General features: G+C 33.1%; 1 protein-coding gene across 2 annotated transcripts in view; it reads right to left on the bottom strand.

Annotated features, from left to right (window-relative positions):
* Positions 1-8,226: 8,226 nt before the first annotated feature.
* Positions 8,227-23,525, bottom strand: part of LOC114337792 (jmjC domain-containing histone demethylation protein 1-like) — a 286,565-nt gene continuing 271,266 nt past the window's right edge. For both annotated transcript variants that reach the window (XM_050643685.1, XM_050643686.1), the window contains exon 11: positions 8,227-21,781. In XM_050643685.1, coding sequence (XP_050499642.1) covers positions 20,477-21,781 — 1,305 coding nt within the window. In that variant the 3' untranslated portion in view covers positions 8,227-20,476. The remainder of the gene's footprint in view (positions 21,782-23,525) is intronic.

The following is a 23,525-nucleotide window of genomic DNA, read 5'->3' as shown; positions in this document are numbered from 1 at the left end:
TTCTCCATTAAGTTGTTTGGCCACACTGTGACATGTTTCGGTATACAGGATGAGTGGAGAGGAACGCACCAAACTTGAAGGGGTAATTCTACATGAAAAAATAATGACAGTTTGCTTTCTAAACTCTGAATATGCTTTGTTTCCGAGATACGGGGTGTTAAAATTTTTCTTATAAACTGACGATTTATTTATTGCCCTAAAGCCGGTTGAGGTATGCAAATGAAATTTGGTGGGTTTTAAGATGTAGTTATTAGAAATTATTTGACATGCAATTAAGAATTTTATATTCATCATTGGCACGCGTACGGGTAATGGTCTGAAATTATTTAAAGAAAAAAATAGTACGCCACTGAGATATTTCAAATTAAAAACTATTCTTGAATTCCTCGTTCAATCTTTGACAAAAAATGTATCTTCTCTTTTGTTCATGTGAGGCTTCGTTTTCATGCAAAAAATAAAATATCTTAACGCTTACAAAGTATTCGACGAAGTTTCTATATAAATGTGTAGAAATGTATTTCGAATACTTTGTAAGCGATAAGATGTTTTATATTTTGCATGGCAACGAAGCGTCTTATGAAAAAATGGGAAGATTTGTCAGAAATTGAACAAGAAATTAAAAAGAATGTGTGTGTACTTTCTACGCACGTAAGAAGTTATACTTCTATTATATGATTTCAACGAAATTAATATACTTTAAACAGTTTATTTATATTTTATTTAACTATTAAACCAATTTTAATTTACTACTTTTCAAAATTTTTTATTAAAACAGTACCAAAAATTAAAAAATAAAAGAATAAAACACACACAAACCCATTGAAAAATGCCACAAATGATTTCTGAACAATAATTGTCGGAAATTTTTTTAGCTAAATACGTATTTTCTGAAAAAAAATTATATAATAAATATACTTACAATCATAAAATGTATAAAAAAAACAAAAAAATAAAAGTTTCTACTGGGGTTCGAACCCGCTCATGTTTGCGCAGTTAGTATTGGAATTCATTCATCTTACACTTCTACCCACGGAGACACCTGCATTATGTAGAAAGATCGACGAACTAAACGGTTTAAACAAAATCAATGGGAAAGTCCCTGTAGCTGGCTGTATACCATAGTTAAAAAACCATACAGAAGTAAAAACTTCTTTTGTATATTGGTATAAAAAGTTTTATTAAAAACATAAAAGTCCTCCAAAAGGATTTGCAAAACGTTTTCAATCTGAATCAGATCATCCTCGGTGCCTAGAACGAAGTATTTCCACGTTAAAATAAATGCAAAAGGTTAAAATTGTGACTAGGTTAAAGAAAAATGTGGCAATACTTACGTTCTGCTTCGTAAAAGAAACTAGCAACTTTTTGAAAAAGGTTACATCGATATTTATGGTTTACATAATAATTAAGTGGTATTTGTAGCGACTCCAAGTCGATGTTACAAGATGAAATGTGTTAGGAGTGCTCAAAGGGCAACATGGTTCCCTGCTCGTTAAGAACTCGTAGTTCTTGCCAGTTCAATGGACACAGACCAACAAAAGTGAAGGAGATGACAATCCAATTATCAGACCGAAGTGACATGACAAGATAGGTAGTCAATTTTTGGTTATGAATTTCAAATTATTGTTGTTGTTTAAAAAATTTGGATTATATATTAATAACTGTATAAAATTGAAATTTAAATTATATTAATTAGATTTTATTGTAAAAGTATATAAGGCAACTCTCTACTCTCTGTTACAGAAAGAACTGTTGTTAGTGTTAGGTAGATAAAATGCTAGTCAGTGACGTCATCGGTGATTAAATTTGAGAAAGAAGGCAAACATTTTTATTTAGTTTGAAAGAAAAGAAAATTAGTTATATGTGCACCACCTATATTGGGACCGTGCAAGTTCGGCAAAGCGACCTCTATTTCTACGCTCTGTACTTTTATTCGCACTTTTAATTATATTGGCCAATTATATTAGTCCTGGTTGCTGGATAATTGTCAAGACCATAGTCCAAAAAAATAATAAGAAGAAAAAATAAGATGCAGGTTATGTTTAGCAAACGTAAACAATTGTATGTAGTAAATAAAATCAGTTATTAAAATGCAGTACTGCAAGCAAAATACAATTAATTAAATTTACCTTTATATAATAATTGCATATCATATCAATATTGTGGAGCAATATATAATTTTTCTGCGTCAATGACAGAAGGTATGAAATATACGTCAATTTGACAATTTCAATTGACAATATGAATTATTTAAGATAGTTGCAATATTTCTCCGCGACTCGCGCACGGTCGTTTCTCGTTTCCCTTTCCAAGTACTTGCACACCGCGAATAGGTACCAAGATAAGTTGTATATTAATGTTGTAAAAATAGCTAGGTGATGTTGGTTGCCTATGTATATGGTTGTAATGGTTATTGACAAATTGAAAATATTATAATTTAATTGGTTGTCTGAATTAGAGAACTAAAAACTAGAAAAGATAATGGAGCAAACAGACTGATGTGAAAGTAATGTATATTATTGTAAAGCTTCCCACATAGGCGAGAAGATTGTTTAGCAAAATCAAGTTGAGAACGAGTGATGGTGGTTGCCTGATATTATAGGTTGATATATAAAATTGTTTAATGTTAAACTTATGTTGAAACGGTTTAAACTTTTGACAGTTCTGAATTTAACCAAATTATTTTGATTTTTGTAGAATATTGAAGTATTAAAATACAACAAAACATAGAGTAAGAAAACAATATATTAGGTGAATATTGATAGAAATTTTGATGGTAATCAAATTATGTAAATCAAAGCATTACATACTATTTTGGTAGGTTCATTTTAAATTTTCCAAATAGGTAGGTACCTATGTAATTTTTATTACGATACTGAAACATTTACAATTATTACGTACCTGTCGCTTTTAAAAACTATTTAAAAAGCCATTACAATTATAACTTGCTTTTTTCTCTGCCATCACAACAATAAAAACTAATATACACATTTGTTGATCCATAATCTCCAACAATTATTTACAGATGATTTCAACACCCAATACTGTCCCGTATAACGTTTGAGCGACTAAATATACCGTCATATATAACGATAATTGACTAATATACTGTCGGTATACGCATGCGCCATGGGATGTAAAAATTCACCCTCGCCTAAAGAAGTATAACTTCAAAAATGTTTTTGAATTTGAAATATCTGTGGCATACTATTTTTTTCTTTAAAAATTTCAGACCATTACCCATACGCGCGCGCGCGCCAATGGTGAATATGAAATTCTTAATTGTATGTCAATAAATGCGCAATGACTACGTCTTATTTCATTTGCATACCTCAACCGGGTTTAGAGCAATAAATAAATCATCAGTTTGTAAGAAAAATTTTAACACCCCCTATCTCGTAAACAAAGCATTTGCGGACATGTAGGACATAAGCAAACTGTCATTATTTTTTCATGTAGAATTACCCCTTTAAGTTTAGTGTGTTCCTCCCCACACAACCTGTATATTGGACCTCGTTAGATAGTGATAGCAGTCGAAGAATGGGTAAAAACTATAGGATTCATGAACAAAGGACACCGCACACATCTTATGGAAAATATAATGTCACTCAAATGAAATAAAATTTACATGAATAGATTGGTCTCGACATTACAATAATTTCATATCATTACGTCAACTTTGAATTTTGAAAAATGGCGTAAATTGATATAAATCTAAAATCAAACGGGAATTTAAATGAGTCAAAGAGAGAAAAAAGATTTTCAGAATTGCCACGTCATAAATCATTAAGGCAGAGGATTATAGATAATAAAGTAGGTATAATTTGGCCAGGCGTACAAAATTTCCTATAGATCCTCTAATACGCTTAGCTCACGCTGGGTAAGCTCTTTTGAATAGCAACTACACTAATAGTATTTATGCATGACAGTTTTATGGACTTCAAAAATGTGATATCGATAAACTTAATTACAATTTACTTTGTTATTAATTAAAATTTAGAGTTGGCGCAAAGATATGAAATGATTGTAATTTCGAGACCAATCTATTCATGTAAATTTTATTTCATTTGAGTGACAATATATTTTCCATAAGATGTGTGCGGTGTCCTTTCCCACTTTACCGAATGGACAAGGTATGTAGACCCATTTTTGATCTAAATGATAGAAAAATAGATACCGCTGTGTCTTTAAACTACGCTATAACCGCTAAAATATTTAAAAATAACTTCATTTTTGAAAAAAAAAGGTTTTTAATTTTTTGGTAGTAGGGAACTTACACATTTTTTTATTACATACATAATAATGTTCAGTTTTGTTTAAAAATGAGATTTTCAAAATTTCAAGCTTCAAAAACTCATAATGACTTAAAAATACAAATTTAATACCTTCTGTGATTTAAAATAGTTCAAACGACCCGTGACGTCACATAGTTGTACTATTTGGTTATGTTTATGGTTATATTTCGGTGTATTCTTCTTCTTTAGTTTATTGGCCTTCACCTACTTGGGTATTTGACCAGTCATCGTCGCGAAATAAGGGAAAATATTTATATTCTAATGACATTTATCTTATGTCATTGTAATAATACAGTTTCTTGAGATTTGCCTTTGATAGTTTTTGAAGGAAAGGAAGCACTAAAGGTTTACTACGGAAAATAAAAGAAAACACTATAAGCGTTGTTTAGTTCCATTTTGTAAAAGTACAAGTTTTCTATGTATTTAAAATAGTTCAAACGATCAAAAACACTTGTGACGTTACATAACTGTATTGTCTACTGACGTTTATAATGTCTAATTTAAAATTATATACAATTTTGTTTACTTTGTTGGTCCTGAATGTAAATATATAACCATATGACGTCACGACTCGTTTTGGGCCAGCTGCTTTAACTTGAATTTAGAATCGTCTTTAGGGGTCAAACGGAACACAAAAACAACTTTTTTTTTTATCTTTGATACATGTTTTAAATTATGTTCTGTTGTGATTTATAACATTTTTTTCGAATTTAAAATTTTATGCAAGTTCCCTGTTGTTTCTTCCTGTCTCCAATATTCTGCGCCATATAATAATATACTCTTAATATTGCGGTTAAAATAATAATAAAGGAATCGTAGAAACTCTAATGAACGTAGATTTTCTACAAAACAATTTATATCATAATGCCTTTCACTTTTTTGCTGTATTTTTGCCAAATCTTCAAAACATTAAAAATTGTAAATTCTTGATAAATAATGTTAATCCGTAATTTTTGACAAACTGTTGCCTGTCCGCAATTACTTTTCTCCTTTGAGGAATCATATTAAACTCTAAAAAACGATTTTCTACAAAAAATTTTATACCATAACTTTTTCATGTGCTAGTCTTTCGATTTTCTGCTGCATTTTCGCCATATTTATACAATATTGAAAATAGTAAATTCTCGATAAATAATGTTATTTCGTAATTTTCTGATAAACTGTAGCGTCCCCGCAATTGCTTTTCTTTTGAGGAATCGTATAAACTGTAAAAAACGTCGTTGTTCGACCACAAATTTCATACCCATAATTTTTTGTAGCCTCCCCGGCAATTGTATTTCTCTCGAGGAATCGTATAAACTTTAAGAAACATAGATTATCTACAAAAAAATTGAATATCAAATTTTTTCAAGGACAGCCTTTCGATTTTCGGCTGCATTTTTGCCAAATTTTCAAAACATTAAAAATGGTAGATTCTCGATAAATGTTAATGGGTGATTTTTTGATGAACTGTGGCCTTCCCGCAATTGCTTTTCTCTTGAGGACTCTTATAAATTCTAAAAAACGTAGATTTTCTACAAAAATTTTACATTATTTTTTCATGGACTAGCCTTTCGATTTTGTGCTGTATTTTCGCCAAATCTTCAAAACATTTAAAAATAGTAAATTCTCGATAAATAATGTTAATTTCGTCATTTTTTTGATGAACTGTAGCCTCCCCGCAATTGCTTTTCTCTTGAGGAATCGTATAAACTCTAAAAAATGTAGATTTTCTACAAAAAAATTATACCATAATTTTTTCATGGATGATAAATCTTTAAAACAGATGTTGAAATGAGACTAGAGGTAGAATCTTCTTCCCCTTGAGTACCTGCCTCGCTGTCGTCACGTTGACGGGAAGTGGGAACGAAATACCTTGGCCGTGTATACGGGATGTGCAAAAAAAGTCTTACACTTGAGTCCACGGTGCGTCATTAATACATGGCGAGATAAAACACATAATTTTTATCTAGCATCATTCTCTTCCACTCTTGAAACTAATGTCAAACCAGCTATCGCCTGTTATTAAGTAAAAACACATGTTATTTTTATGAGATCTCTAGAAGAATAAGTAGATTGAAAAGAGATAGGTACAAAAAAGACGATTGGGGATGTTTTCAGATTTTAAGTATTACACTTTGTGACGTTTCTGGTTTATTTACTTTTGGGTCTGTCAGTTTGTTGAATTTTTTGCTGTTTTTTTGTCGAATTTTTGCATTGTGAAGTTTTTTATATTACACAAACAGTGGTTTTCACAAATTTTATATTGGAGTTTGAAATTTTATGGTAAGTGTATTATTTTATTTTTCAATTAATTTTTACAACATACAAAGCTAACCTCATTCACACAGTTAGGGAATGGATGTGTTTATGTTTCCAACAAAGTCAATAAAATGACGAAAAGAAAATGTTATTGATTTTTTTTATAAATTGTTTATTTATTTATTAATCACTAATGATATTAAAAGAATTTATTAAGCTACTTCAAATGTAGCTGTAATTCTGCACCAAAATTTTAAAGCAAAACTTAAATTTGACATTCTATTTATTTGATAACGTCAAATTTTATAATACAACGCGTGATCGGAGCTATTGGGACCGTGCAAGTTCGGCAAAGCGACCCCTATTTCTTCGCTCTGTACTATTATTCGCACTTTTAATTATATTGGCCAATTATATTAGTCCTGGTTACTGGATAATTGTCAAGGCCATATTCCAAAAAAATAGTAAGAAGAAAAAATAAGATTCAGGTTATGTTATGAAAACGTGAACAATTGTATGTAGTAAATAAAATTAGTTATTAAAATGCAGTACTGCACTCAAAATACAATTAATTAAATTACCTTTATATAATAATTGCATATCATATCAATATTGTGGAGCAATATATAATTTTTCTGCTTCAATGACAGAAAGTATGAAATATACGTCAATTTGACAATTTCAATTGACAATATGAATTATTTAAGATAGTTGCAATATTTCTCCGCGACTCATGCACGGTCGTTTCTCGTTTCCCTTTCCAAGTACTTGCACACCGCGAATAGCCACTTTCTGTTGCGTTTAGTAAATTTCCTACTTATTTCGTATGCTTTAACTTTAAATGACGCACGGGTAAACAACCCTGGACTCAACTGTAACAAGGTTTCACACTGCGGTTGTGGATTACCTAGATAGTGTGTTTCAAACTGACCAAAGTGTGTCTACCGTGGAAGCCCCCAGGACTTTGTCCCCAGAAACAATGGTGTGGCTATGTAAATTGGACATTAATAGGTATTTAGTTTGCATTTTATTTTAGTATTTGCATATACAGCGATGAGTGCGCTAATAACCGGCAAAATAACGTAAATGAGGCAAACATAATACGTTGTGAAATAAAAAGAGATGAAACTAGTCGAGGTGGGAAATTATCAATAGAAACCTATAAATTTACATTATATTGATAGTTTCCCACATTTAGACGTATCGGAGGATTTGGCAACTAGCACTGTGAGAGTGACAGTTTTATTTGACATACTCCTCCGATACGTCTAAAGGTAGGAAACTATAAATAAAATGTAAATTTATAGGTTTCTACTCATAATTTTCTACCTCTACTAGTTTCATTTCTTTTTATTTCACAACGTATTATGTTTTCCATCTTTGGAGTTATTTTGCCGGTTCTTAGTGCCTTCATCACTGTATATGTGTATTTATTGTACTGTGAAAGTTCATACACTAACAGAATGGTAATATCTTCGGAAAAATGATTGAGGATATCGTCATCTCAAGCGGTAACTTCCAAATTTTTCTATAAGTTGTATTTTGTTCAGAATAATGATGAATGGAAGTCAAAATGATAAAAATAATTTTACAATTATTGTTAGTAATTTTTTAAATATTTGGTTAGACCGTTGATGAGTCAAATTGTCATTGATGACATGTAACAGACTTATAAGGAGTAAAAAAAAACAAGTTTATTAAAAAAATTTATTGTACTATAAATTTATACAAATTAAACCGAAAATATATTTTCTACCCTCTAGTAATACTTTTATACAAAAAAGTGCTGCTCTTTTAAAATTGCACGAACGAAACTAAATGACAAAAACGATTTTTGACGATTTATCGTTACTAACATTGTATATATACATTAAAACGTTAAATATGTGAATCACATAAAATCAATATATAACTTTGGTAGGTACAAGACCACTTACTGTACTGTGATTAATTGCAAAAAACTAAATATATATTTACAAATAAATGTACCTAAGAACTTAATAGACCAGGGCATTTAGCACAAAATAAATCGATTTTTAAATACAGCACCTAGAGACCTGCAACTTTTTGCATTGGGTTCAGGATGATGTCAAGAAAAAAGTTACTACAGAAAAATATGTGGAAACTCCTGTTGTATTTTAAAGTGCATAAAATGCATCCAAAAGTTCATAAACATGTCAAAATAGGTGCCAGATTTTGTTACTCTGGGGTTTTGTGGTCGCTGAAGAGGAATACGCCATCAGAACCGACCATCGGAGCACCTGGTGCCCAGGTTCACTGCTAAGGTACGTCATCTGAAGTTTAGAGAGTTTTCGGCACTAAATTGATGCAAACAAATTATTCTGGGGTTTCTGGGTTCACTGAACAAGAATACGCCATCAAAACCGACCCCCCAGTGCACCTGGTGATCAAAAATCTCCCAAACTCCAGAAGATAACATGTCTTAGCAGTGACCTTGGGCACCAGGTAGTCCGGGAGCAGGTTCTGATGTCGTATTTGTATTAATCGATCTCAAAAACTGCCTAGTAATCTATTTACATGCATTCAAGTTCGAAAACCTTCGAAACTCCAGATGATGACGCCTTAGCAGTGACCGTTGGCACCAGGTGCTGCGTGGGGTCATTTCTGCTGGCGTATTAGTGTTCAGTAAACACAACCCGCTGTGTAATCTGTTTGCATCAATTTAGTTCCGAAATCCCTCGAAACTCCAGAAGATGACGTGATCCTAGACATCAGGTGCTCCGGGTGTCGGTTCTAATGGCGTATTCGTTTTCAGCAACCCCAAAAACCGCCCGAGTAATCTATTTGCATCAATTTAAAGCTGATAACCCTCAACATTTTAAAAGATGGCGTGCCTTAGCAATTACACTGGGCACCAGGCGCTCCGGGGGTGGGTTCCGATGACGTATTCGTGTTTAGCGACTTATAAAACCTCAAAGTAAGCTCTTTGCATCAATTTAGTGCCGATATCCTTCGAACCTCTAGATGACGTGCATTAACAGTGACAGTGGCAACGAGTAACAAAATCTGACCCTCAATATGCTTATTTTGACATGTTTATGCACTATTGGATGCATTTTATGCACTTTCAAATGCAATTATACATTTCAACCATTTTTCTATATAGGTAGACTTTTTTCTTACATCATCCTGAACATAATGCAAAAAGTTGCAAGTCTCTAGGTGCTGTATTTAAAAATAGATTTATTCCGGTGTTTGTAGTGCTAAATGCCCTAGTCTATGAGAGATTTGAGGGATTTTAACTTCATATTCATTTTAAAGCCAAATTGAGATTAGTATATTCGATACTCTAAAAGTTAACTATATGATTAAATTAACTAATGATAACTTTAAGAGCATACAGTAGCGATCAACAGGTAGCAACAAACGCGGTCCAAGATTGCGGCTGTAATTTTGAATATTTTATCGAGATATTTGGCACACATATTCGTAATATGATGAAGAATGGCGGTACAGACCCCAATTTGAGAAATATGTTAGTATGTGGTAATTACTCTATAACTAAATAAAATATTGCAAAAAGGAGCCTGTACCGCCATTAAGAAGAAAAAAAAACTTTCCAAATAAACTTTTTTATTCCATGCCTAGATTTTGTGTCATACTGGACCTAGTAAAAATTTTTATCTCTAACGAGAAATCGAACATATTATAACTAAATAACTGATTAGTCAACATAGAAAAAGTGTCACTGTCATTTTGACAAACCTGCGTCCGATTTCTGTTCTGTTATCTGCACAGGGATTACGAACACTCTACTGCGCTACGGTAAAACATGGCGGATACGATTCGTATCGAGTGTTCGTAATCCCTAAGCCGATAACAGAACAGAAATCTGACGCAGGTTTGTCAAAATGACAATGACACTTTCTCTATGTTGACTAATCAGTTATTTAGTTATAATATGTTCGATTTCTTGTTAGAGATAAAAAATTTTATTAGGTCCAATATGACACAAAATCTAGGCATGGGTTAAAAAAGTTTATTTGAAGAAAGTTTATTTTTTTTTCTTCTTAATGGCGGTACAGGCTCCTTTTTGCAATATTTTATTTAGTTATAGAGTAATTTCCACATACTTCTTGAGTAATTTCCACATATTTCTCAAATTGGGCTCTGTACCGCCATTCTTCATTATATTACGAATATGTGTGCCAAATATCTCGACAAAATATTCAAAATTACAGCCGCAATCTTGGACCGCGTTTGTTGCTACCTGTTGATCGCTATTGTTGCCACTTAAGTATACTGAAAAATCAAAAAGGCACTGGAAGTGGATATCATAAACAAGTATATACAGAAAATTGCCACTACAGAAATAGCGAAATATCTCTGTTATACAGGGTGTTTCATTAATAATTGGAAATATTTTAACTGTAGATTCTTGGGCTCAAAATATTAAGATTTAACCCAAATCACGTAAATAAAATGTGACTTGTAACTGTAAAGAACTATTTGTACCCAGTACTTTTAAAACCGTTTAACATATCCTGGTCATACTCGGCAGCAAGTGTAGGTACTATACACCCTACTACATTATGTTAAACAAATGTTTTTGTCTACTACCAGAGGCGTACGACGGGGAAAGTCATTCCCCGTATGACTTCAATACTTTGTATGAAAATAATATACTCTTAATTCGTAACGATGAAGTCATTAGTTTTCTAGATATCTGAAGTTAAAAATGAAACGGCACAGTTATTTTGATTAATGTATTATGCCCCTTCGTTTTTAACTTCAAATATCTCTAAAACTAATGATTAATTTATCGTTACGAATGAAAGGTAAAGATCGTTTATTTAGAACGTATTGGAGAATCTAAAAATTATGGTGAAATAACAGTTCCTTCGGTAGCGTAGAATTTGGTAAGGGTCAACCATTCACTATCTCGTGTCGTACGCCTCTGGTAGCAGCCAGAAACGATGATTTAACATAATTTAGTACGATGTACAGTACCTACACTTTCTGCCAGATATGGATATGTCTAATAGTTCTAAAGTACCGGGTACAAATAGTTCTTAAAGTTTTAAATAAAGAATAAATTATTAAAAAAAAATAATACTTTAAAACTATTTGACATATCCGTTGGGATGGGTTAAATCTCAATATTTTGAGTCCAAGAATCTAAGGGTAAACTATTTCCAATTATGAATGAAACACCTTGTATATAAATCGTATTAGTTACACCATTTATAACTCAAGAACGATGGATTTCTGAACAGATTTTTATGATTTTTAATTTGTTGGATTTGTCTCTGCACGGAATAGCAGAACACCCAGTACAAGATTGGGGCGGCCGTAACTGCAAAAACGGCATTTTTATTTCTAACAAGCAATTTGTCCACCCAACGTGATCGGTAGTCGATGTTTGAACTCTTCATGTAACTTTTCGTTGATTGATAAACAATTTCACTAATTTTGAGTAATTTTTGCCAAACTTCAGGTCATAACTTTTTAACCGGTATGAAACCGGAAGTATCCATTTGTTCTCGTCTTGGTAAAGCGCGTCGAATAATATATCGCTTGTACTATTTCGGCGACTTTAAAACAATACTCCCGGTTGCAACTCTGGAACCGGAAGTTAAGTTGTTCATCTTTAATACTATCTTTGGATTATAAGAGCTCTCATATGATATTTCATTTTAATGTTACACACGATGGGCGAAAACAAAATGTCTAACGAGTCGTCTCCCTGGGCTAGAGTGCATCGACACTCGTTACCTGAAACAGGGTTACAGATAAGATGCAATTGGTACCGGAATATTTATTTGTTAAATGAGTAACTCCAGAGTGAAGATATACGAGAATACTAATTCAATAAAAAAAATCATTTTTATCAAGACAACGAACCAAAGAATACAGCCCAAAAACTAGAAACATGTATAATAATAAAATTATGACTAATAAAGTTATGATTACAATTTAACCACATGCGAGTATACTTTAGATCTTAGGTACTTGCATACCTAACATAGATAGTGTAAATTCAATATTATAAAAATTATCATAAAAATCATTCGATAAATAAAACTGTCTAGTTAAATCCCTCAATTAGACAGTAAATGATAAACCAAAACTAGAAAATTAATCAATTAATGTCACGATAATAAGTGTATTTTATTATAATTCTTCAAAAATTGTTTAAGGATATTTTAAATTTGCATTTTATAAGAATGCCTCAATAAATGAAAAGTAGTTTTGCAGCAACTGGCAATATAATAATAAAACAGATACGAATAAAAAATGTGTTTCATCTCAGAATAAAGCAAGACTTTAAAAATAGAATATAACAATTGATGGAAGCTTGAATTTAATACACTTTGCTTCCGAGTGTGTTTTGGCCATATAATGGCAATAAAATTTAACACATTCACTTTGTTTCATAATAAGTTGTTTATAAATTGCATTCAGAGCATGTAATTAGTAAAATAAAACCAGTGTATTCAATATTTTGTCTTTTGTATATCTCCTAGATCAAAATGTGAAATTTTCCGAGGAAAAAACTTCCCCTGTTGACATTCGATATGATAAAAAATTGTTATTGTGGTGACGCTATTTTTAACCGACTAATATTTTAGATTTCTTAGAAATACTGTTCTTATAAATAGTAACTCGATCTTGATTCACAATTTGAATTAGTATTATCCCTTTTTTTATCATTAGGTAGGTACTTGTAGTTCAAACAAGCGATTTCAAACAATAAGTATGATTGAGAACGAACTGTACCGATCGTAAGTTCCAGTACTTGGCATCAACACCGTCGTTCAGGTGTTAATTAAAATATTAGAATATGATGTGCGTGCTGCCATCTACTCAAAGAATTGTTGAACGTTAGTTTATTTGAATGTCCATTTTAACTGCGTAACGTCAAAATAAACATATTTTAAACATAATTATAATTAATTCCCATTAAAAACAGTAAAAATATTAAAATACCACACGAAAATAGCTTTAGAACAATAGAAAAAATAATTGTTACATTTTTGGAGACTTTTCAAAAACCAACAAAAGCATGCCCTAGTATTTATTATCAATGATAATGGATTTTGCACTGTTTAATAATTACCCCTGTGAGATCTTTTCATAATATTGTTTGGCACAAAAAATCCTTAAAGATTGTATTCTTACCATTCATAATAGAATATGCAAGAAACTACATAGATATAGACATCAACGATTCACAATTTGGATTTCGTAAAGGCCCAGGAACAAGGGAGGCACTTAACGTTCTGTCGCAATGATGTCTAGATATGAATCAAGAACTGTACGTGTGTTTTATAGACTATCATAAGGCTTTTGATAGGTTTAGACATGATCAACTGATTGAAGCATTAGAAAAATTAAGGTTAGACCTCAGAGATATAAGAATAATTTCAAACTTACACTATGGCCAAAAAGCAGTAGTGAGAATAGAAAACATAACATCAGAAGAAATAGAAATACAAAGAGGTGTTCGACAATAATGTATAATTTAACCAATATTATTTAATATATACTCGGAAGACATATTAAGAGTCGAATCGCAAATATTTTACGGCTATCCCTACTCTTTCTGTCTTTACACGGCAAATTACGTGTAGTAAAATTCTCACTGGTATGGAGATTTAAACTTTACTTGACTATGTCATCATTAACTTTATAGAGATGGCTTTTGAATGTTCTTGGATAACTGTTACTTGTATAATTGCATTATTAATTCAGTTAATTAATATGATAATTATTTCACTAACTATGTATGCAGTAAATAATTTGCGAATCGAATAATTTGTTTTTCGATAAGACAATGTTAAGCATCCAACAAAGATTTTTCTTGTAAAGTGTTATGGAATTGGAGCTGTTTCGTACCGACATGCGATTGACATGTTTAATGAAAAATATCCAGATGTACTCGTTACGCGGAATCTTCTTCTTCATGTATCATGTCTTTTCAGAACGTTGGTTACCATCATAGCTATCTTAATTTTATTCACTGCCACCCTAAATATCATGCTTGTATCAACACCATACCAATCTCGCAAGTTCTTCAACCATGAGGTTCTTCTTCCTGGACTGCGTTTGCTTGCTATTTTTCCTTGCATAATATCTTGTAGCAACCTATATTTGGGACCTCTCATTACATATTCCAAGTAGTCCAGCTTTCTCTGCTTGATGCTTTTTATGATCTCAGTAGTCTTGCTGAGACGTTCTAGTACGTATTGTGGAGTTTCGAACCTTCTCCACCCAGGAAACTTTTAAAATTCTTCTATAGCACCACATTTCGAAAGCCTCAAGGCGATTTAGATCGATTTTATTCACAGTCCAGGACTCGACACCATAAAGTAAGACCGAGAACACGTAGCAGCGAAGTAGGCGGATCCTCAATGCCAATTTTAGGTCTCTGTTACATAACACCTTGGACATCCTTCTAAAAGCGGCTCTAGCCTGCTCTATCCTAGATCTAATTTCGCCGTGACTTTCTGCGTTACAATTTAGTTGCTCTCCAAGGTAAACGATTTTATCAACTTGCTCAAGTTTGGTATTATTTACATATACAGTGATGAGCGCACTAATAACCGGCAAAATAACGCAAAAGATGGAAAACATATTAAGTTGTGTGATAAAAAGAGATGAACCTAGTGGAGGTGTTAAATTTAGCGATAGTAACTTATAGATTGACATTATATTGATTGTTTCCCACCTTTAGACATATCGGACGAATTTGAGAAATGCCACTGTCACAGTGACAGTTTTAATTGGCATACTCCTCTGATACGTCTAAAGGTGGGAAACAATCAATATAATGTCAATTTATATGTTAATATCGCTAAATATAACAACTCTACTAGTTTTATTTCTTTTTATCTCACAATTTAATATGTTTTCCATCTTTTGCGCTATTTTGCCGGTTACTAGCACGCTCATCACTGTATAGACGGTTTTCTATGCTGCTGTTTACTTATTACTAGTATTTTGATTTTCCGTATGTTCAGATCCAGACCTGCCTCCCTACAACTCTCAACGACACTATCAAGTAGTGTTTGCAGATCTTCTTGACTAGAAGCTAGGAGTACTGTATCGTCCGCATATCGCAAATTATTGATGACTTCACCGTTCACAAGTATTCCTTCTTGTTTTTCAGAAAGAGTTTTTCTGAAAATTCTTTCGGAGTAAACGTTGAAAAGCAGTGGTGACAAGAGGCATCCCTGCCGTACTCCTCTTTTAATATTAAGAGCCTGTGATTCCACACCATCTACTAAAACTGATGTTGTTTGATTCCAATATAAATTTGCAATTACTCGAACATCTCTGCCGTCCAAGCCTATGTCTTTTAGAGCTTCTATCAATATAGAGTGCTTAACACGATCAAATGCCTTTTGGAAGTCAATAAAACACTATATGTCTACAGATATATCTCGACATCTTTGAGCAAGTACGTTTATTCCAAACAATGCCTCTCTCGTTCCAAACCCGTTACGGAAACCAAACTGTGTGTCATCCAGGTATTCCTCGCATTTATTGTAGATACGACCACGTATTACCTTCAGAAAAATTTTCAATAAATGGTTTAACAAACTGATCGTTCTATAATCAGCACAGGTTTTTACTGTTGTCTTCTTGGGTAGAGCTATAAACAGTGAATTAGACCAGCCATTAGGAAGTTGTCCGCTGGTATAAATGGTATTGAAAAACGAGGTTATAGCCTCTAAAACATTGCTATCATTTATAAGCTTGTATATTTCAGTTGGAATTTCATCAGGACCAGTCGCTTTACCATCTTTTGATGATTTTATGGCTTTTATTACCTCAGAGCGTGTTATTAGGGGACCGTCACAGTTAGTAATATCGGGTGGTGAACTACTCCTATCGTCTTCGAATAGGTTCGTAACGTAATTTTCCCATTTTTTAAGTTTGTCCTCTACTTCAAATATTACTTTACCCTGTTGTTTACGCGGAATGGATTGAAGAAACTGGTAAATAAATTCAATGAGACATGATCTGTTGAAAACAGAAAAAGATCGAAACCGGCGTATAATTGAGGACGATGATGCAGCTACTGCCCTAGCTATGCAGTCAGCAAGGGAAAATCCAAAGTTAAGTTTACGAAACAGAGCAGCGGAAGTTGGCTTTAGCAAAAGTCACTTACAGAAAATATTCAAGCAAAGCAACATTCATTTCTTCAAACCAAAATTTATTCACACCTTATAATATTGTGATTATAACACGAGGCTTGACTTTTGTGCAATCATTGGTGAAAAACTTATGAATGACCGCTTCTTTCACTGCAATATTCTATTCTCTGATGAGTCCACGTTCACGGCAAATGGAATTGTTTCATCCCAAAACTGTCTGTATTTGGCTGTGAAAATCCTTATTGGGCTAGAAGAGTATTTTCCTGAAAGATGCCCATTATTTTCCGCCCGAATCACCAGATTTAACAGTTTTGGATTTCTTTTTAGGGGGCTTCTTAAAACATAAAGTTTACGAAAGAAGTCTAAATCATACTACTAAAAAGATCTAAAACAAGGTCATTAATGCCGTCAGATTAATCACCCCAGACATGCTAATAAACGCTTTTAAATAATTCAAAAATAGGATGGAGAGATGTTTTGAAGTTGGTGGTGGCTACGTCGAATAGTTGTTTTGCTTGACTTTTTGCAATCATTGGTGAAAAACTTATGAATGGCCGCTTCTTTCACTGCAATATTCTATTTTCTGACGAGTCCACGTTCACGACAAATGGAATTGTTTCATCCCAAAACTGTCGGTATTGGGCTGTGAAAATCCTTATACGCTCTGAGCTTCGCTGGTGTCGCTCCTAGCGGTTACTAATTCAACTTTCACCGGTAATTTTTAAATTTATTATTTAATTGTTATCGCTTAATATTTACAACGCTAAAAAGTAATTAAATTGTAATAGATTTTTTTAAGATTTTGCTAATCATTTTGACGTTCTATTGATGAAATATTAATTTCTTACTTCGGATACTTTCACAATTATCATGTAGATGGCGCCAAGATTAATTTATAATTACATATTACAGAACATTAAAAAACGCAAATTCAGTATTTAAAACGTAAGTATATTTAAGGTAAAAATATATACCACAGCTTTGATCAACTAATATTTTTTATAATTAATGTTTTTAATTTTAATTTTAAATTAATCACTTTGACATTTATGTCAAATTTCCGGTAAACGTTTACAGACTTGTCACTACTGGCGCTCACGAATTTATAAATATCCCCTCTACGTACGAGCTCACAGCGTATTGGGCTAGAAGAGTATTTTCCTGAAAGATGCCCATTATTTTCCCCCGAATCACCAGATTTAACAGTTTTGGATTTCTTTTTAGGGGGCTTCTTAAAACATAAAGTTTACGAAAGAAATCTAAATCATACAAGATCTAAAACAAGGTCATTAATGCCGTCAGAGGAATCACCCCAGACATGCTAATAAACGCTTTTAAATAATTTAAAATAGGATGGAGAGATGTTTTGAAGTTGGTGGTGGTTACGTCGAATAGTTGTTTTTTTATTTACTGCTAGTTTTCCTGTTATTCTTTATTATTGTTTTTGTATTGACATTAAAATTTACTGTTTTCTTTTTGTGGGGTTTTAGAACAAGCAAAATATTTTTCAAGAATGATAGTTCCCAAGATAAATTCATTGACGCTTGACATTGTCGAATAAAATGACAATTCGCAAATTATTTATCGGAGTTGACAGTTACTAAACTACATTGTAGATTAGCAACACTAGATTATTAGACCAGGAAGGATCTGTTTTTAGGTGGATGTGAGAGGTGGCATTCGGATTATTGCGGATGAAGTTAGGTGATAACTTCGTTAATAATAATTGACTTATGCTCCTTCTCAAATATGCCCGGAACATTAATAAAAAAAAATAAAATATTTAAAAATTTCAAAAAATTTCTTTTTTTTTTCTACTTTCTTTGCTTATAACTTTAAAACGATTAATTTTGGAACAAAGTCGTATAGGAATAAAACAAAGATAATAAAATTTTCTATCAGATACGATTGGTTAAAAATGTCTTAATTTAACACCGTTGCTGCAAAATAGCAATAAATATAAAATAAGGGGGCAAAACAAGCCTGTCCTTATTCAATGATTTTCCATCACTTAGGTTACACTTGGAACCTTCCTAATTCGCTTAGAAAATTTTTGTAATGTGCTAAAACCGTCCACCAAATTTCATTAAAATTGACTTACTAGATTTTGCATAATAATTTTGCAATCTAATCTTGCACAACAAAAACTAGAACATAAAAAGATTTGTCAATTTTTTTACACATAAAGAAGCATTCCACCTATCTAATGCACTTTACAGAATTGAAATCGGATTATTTAAGCAGCCTCAGCAATGTTTTAAAGTTATAAACAATTTTTTGGCTTATAAACAAATTAGTGCTGTGTCCAGGAGGGGGTGCTACGGGCTCCTTTATTTAGATGGACTTACCCAAGTTTTTTATGTATTTTGACCCGTAGAACACGAATTTTTTGGGCAACAGTTGATCCGGATGTCGATAAGATGGTTATAAACAAAGAACTTCAGGAATTGCATAACATCGATTTTTCACAAAATAAAACATTTTTTTGTATTTCTTGGGCAATTCTAAGCAAAAAAGTTCTTACAAGTTTTTTCGTAGGATGCAGAGTTTTCGAGATAAACGCGGTGGAACATTCAAAAAATCGAAAAATTGCAATTTTTGAACGAGAATAAATTTTGATTAAAAAATAAAATAGCAATTCTGCTGACAGCATTTGAAAGTTTAAGTCAAATTATACCGGTTTTAATTATTTGCATTGCTAAAAATTGATTTTTTTATTATTAAACCAAGCTATTTGTTTATGAGCCAAAAAATTGTTTATAATTTTAAAACATTGCTGAGGCCCCTTAAATAATCCGATTTTAATTCTGTAAAGTGTATTAGATAGGTAGAGCACCTCTTTATATGTAAAAAAATTAGCCAACTTCTAAATAGTCTACTTTTTGTTCAGAATGATTTTAAAAAATTTGAACTTTTTTAAAAACATTTACATTGCAAATTTATTATGCAAAATATATTAGGTCGATTTTAATGAAATTTGGTAGACCATTTAATTAAGTTATAAGAATTTTCTAAGCGAATTACTAAGGTTCTAAGTGCCACCAAAGTGGTTAAGAAACATTGAATAAGAACAAGCGTATTTTGCCCCTTATTTTGTATTTATTGCTATATTGCAGAAAAGGTAATACCTTAAGACATTTTTGACCAGTCGTATATCATACAAAATTCAATTATCTTTATTTTATTTCTCTACCACTTTGTTCCAAAAGGACGTTTTAAAGTTATAAGCAAAGAAAGCAGAAAAAAATCGATGTTTTTCGAAATTTTTAAATATTTTAATTTTTTTATTAATGTTCCGGGCATATTTGAGAAGGAGCATAAGTCAATTATTATTACTGAAGGTGTCACCTAACTTTATCTGCAAAAATCCGAATGCCACCTCTCACATCCAAAAATACACGTTTTTTACAGATTGGTCTATATTGTTACGATTTCGAACGTGCAAAAATTTATAGGGATACATAAAATCGGCTACAAAATTAAGCAGGTTTTGAAAAACTTGAATTTTATTTCGTTTTATGGAATTTTAGAACAAGCAAAACTTTTTATCAATAATCACATTTTTCGATAAAATTGAAAATAAAAAAGTTTTTCCTCTTGGGCACCCAATCCGTGGACACACTGTATACTTTCCGAAGTAGTCTTCAACTACTGATTTTCGAATGCAACTTTTTAAACAGGCTATTTTAAACACTTTGCTTTACTAAGAGAAACAAACACATTTGAGATCTTACAAATGCAAAAAATATTTATTAATCAGGCAAAAAATATACCGTACAGCTACTCAAAACAAACATCGCAAAAGTTTCTATACAGAACTTACTTCTGTCGCACATCTACCAACTTAATCTCCCTAACTTGCAGATTCTTGTCACTTTTAGCCGCAAATTTGATGAGCGCTTGTGTAGAAATCTGCAGCGAGTGTCTACAATCTAATCTAACGAGGTTTTCACATTTAGAGAGGTGCTCTAGGCTCGTTTCGGTCACTAATTTGGAATGGCTCAAATCTAAACTAACGAGATTGGTGACTGTGTTGGCGGGTTTCGTGCTCAGTTGGGCTATTCCCGCGTCGGAGATCCGAGGACACATACCTAAGCTAAGGTGTTGGAGTTTCGGTAAGTACTGAGTGACATATCGCATCGCTATGTCGGTAATATCGGTACCTGCTAATTTCAAGTCTTTTAGATTTCGGAAACGAATTTTTTCTGAAGGGAGACTAGTCCGCGAATCGCTATTAGGTCCTATGATATCCCTTAAAGCAGAGTCATTAAAATCTGAAATAAAACTAATGTCTAATGCTACTAACACGGCGGAATGGTTCGACTTCAACGATATAGCTGTTTTGACGTTTATACTAACAAGGGACAGCTCTTTAAGTTGACCCAGGCGTTGGATTAACCAAGGTAGTTGAAATTTATTAATATGGCACCAGTCAAGGCAAAGACACTCCGGTTGTCGCCTTACAATACCTTTTAAAATGTCCGACGATATGTGTTTTCGATTGAAAGACATTTTTCTCCACAGACATGGAGCTACTGTAAATGTTGCCCATGTTTTGCACACTAAAGCGCAAGTAAGCAATTCTTTGGGCGACATATATCTGAAGACTAGAAGCATACAACGCTTGTCCATGGCTAGATTGGTTGTAGATACTGGTGTGGACACTATAGACGCGGGTCTAACTACTACCATAGGCTTCTTCAACACTTTCGTAGAGTTATTGACTATTTGGTGGGCTAGCTGCATTCTAAACGCGGTTTTTCGAGGAGGATCGCCGGGTGACAAATTTTTAGTTTCTATTTCCGCACCTTCACTAGATCTTCTCTTCTTAATTGGTAACAATTCTTTAATATCTTTATGTTCTGTATCGCTCCCTGAATCCGACATTTGTTCTTGGTTGGTTTTATTGTCTATAGCACTAGAGGCGTCTGAACTGATCGACATTCTGCGAATATCTGAAGATTTCTGTCGCGCGCGGAAATGTCTTGGTCGGTAGTCTGTGTTTTTTCCGAGTTTGCAGCACATAGGACATTCCCAGGAATTTGGCATGTCTTCGTTTATGAATCCAGTAAATTCGGTGCATAGTCGCTGGACGCACTGAGGATGGGCTATCTCGTAACAAACCTGCAAACAAAAACACACTTAAAAAATATTAAACCAAAAGGTAAATATTACGATGTACGTATTTTTCATGGTATATTTGGTCAGTGTTGTTACATGGCACTGAGACCTGGACTCTGAAGGCTGATACGATCAATCGCCTATAGGCGTTTGAGATGTGGTTACATAGAAGAATGAGCCGAATACCCTGGAGCTGTGTTAAATAGAGCAAATGCCGTTCGGAATCATGAAAGCTAAAATCCTTCAGCTAATCATGAAAGGTAAAACCGAAGGCAGCAGAGGAATTGGAAGGCAGCGGATGTCATAGCTCAAGAACATTCGCACATACATAAGGGCACTTGGATATCACCTGACGGAAACATAATAAATCAAATAGACCATATACTGACTGAAAAAAGAATGGCGACGAGTATATTAGATGTAAAAAGCAGACGTGGCACAAGCTGCGACTCAGACCATCTACTAGTGCAGACACGGTTTAGATGCAAAATCAGTCGACAGGTAAAGGAAAAATATCCAAAACAAGAAAAACTAAACTTAGATAACCTAAAAGTCCCTGAGGTACAAGAAAGATTTTAGAGAACAGTGGATGAAAAATTACTAGAAGAAAACAGAGCAGACTCCACAATAGAAAATCAATGGAACACCATAAGCAGTATCATACTAAACACAGCGAAAGAAGTCATAGGAACAAAGACACAACGGAGAGAAGAAACATGGTTCGATGAAGAATGCAAACAAGCTATACAGGAAAGAAATGAAGCACATAAGAATTACATACTCAGACGTACTAGAGAGAGAGAAAAACAGAATTTGAGAACAAAAGACGAAGAGCAGATAAACTGTGCAGGCAGAAAAAGAGAAAGTACGAAAACCAACGGATACTAAACATAGAGAGGGAGTTTAAGGAAAACGAAACACGTAGTGCATACCAACTTATTAAACATTTAAGACAGGGATACAAACCGAAGACTAGCCTCTGCAAAAATAAGAAGGATAAAATCATTAGCGATATGGACGAAATTAAGATAACCTGGATGACATATTTTAAGGAAGTATTAAACAAAGGGGCACAACCACCATTACAACAACAGAGGCAGCAGCAGGCACGGCAAGAGGTACAACAACAAGAGCTGGGGGAAGATGGAGAAGAAAATGAATTAACTAGACCCCCAACGCTAGAGGAGGTCCAAACGGCAATCCACATACAAAAAAGCCATAAAGCACCGGGAATAGATAAAATACCGGCAGAACTAGATAGAAGAAGAAATCCCCCAATAATGGAAGAAAAGTATAATCTGCCCTAGTCATAAAAAAGGAGACAAACTGTTGTGTCAGAATTATAGAGGCATCTCTTTACTTTGTTCGGGATACAAAATATTCACAAACATCCTTAATCGAAGACTTCAACCTCTCACGGAAAAAATCATCGGGGAATATCAAGTAGGGTTTAGGCAAAATAGATCTACCATTGACCAACTATTTACAGTTAAACAAATACTAGCCAAAGCATGGGAATATGACGTTTAAAATCTCTTTGTAGATTTTAAACAAGTCTATGATTCAATAGATAGAACAATTCTACCTAATATATTGGAAGAATTTGGCATACCATCAAAATTAATACGACTAGTGCAAATGACAATGACAGAAACAGAAGCACAAGTATGTATTCAAGGACAGATCACTGATGCGTTTACGATAACGCAAGGACTGAAACAAGGCGACGGACTGGCTCCAACGCTTT

Source organism: Diabrotica virgifera, chromosome 2 (genome assembly GCF_917563875.1).
Source record: "Diabrotica virgifera virgifera chromosome 2, PGI_DIABVI_V3a".
Lineage (NCBI taxonomy): Eukaryota > Metazoa > Arthropoda > Insecta > Coleoptera > Chrysomelidae > Diabrotica > Diabrotica virgifera.
Note: the sequence above shows the minus strand (reverse complement) of the source record. Positions and strands in the feature narration are given on the sequence as shown.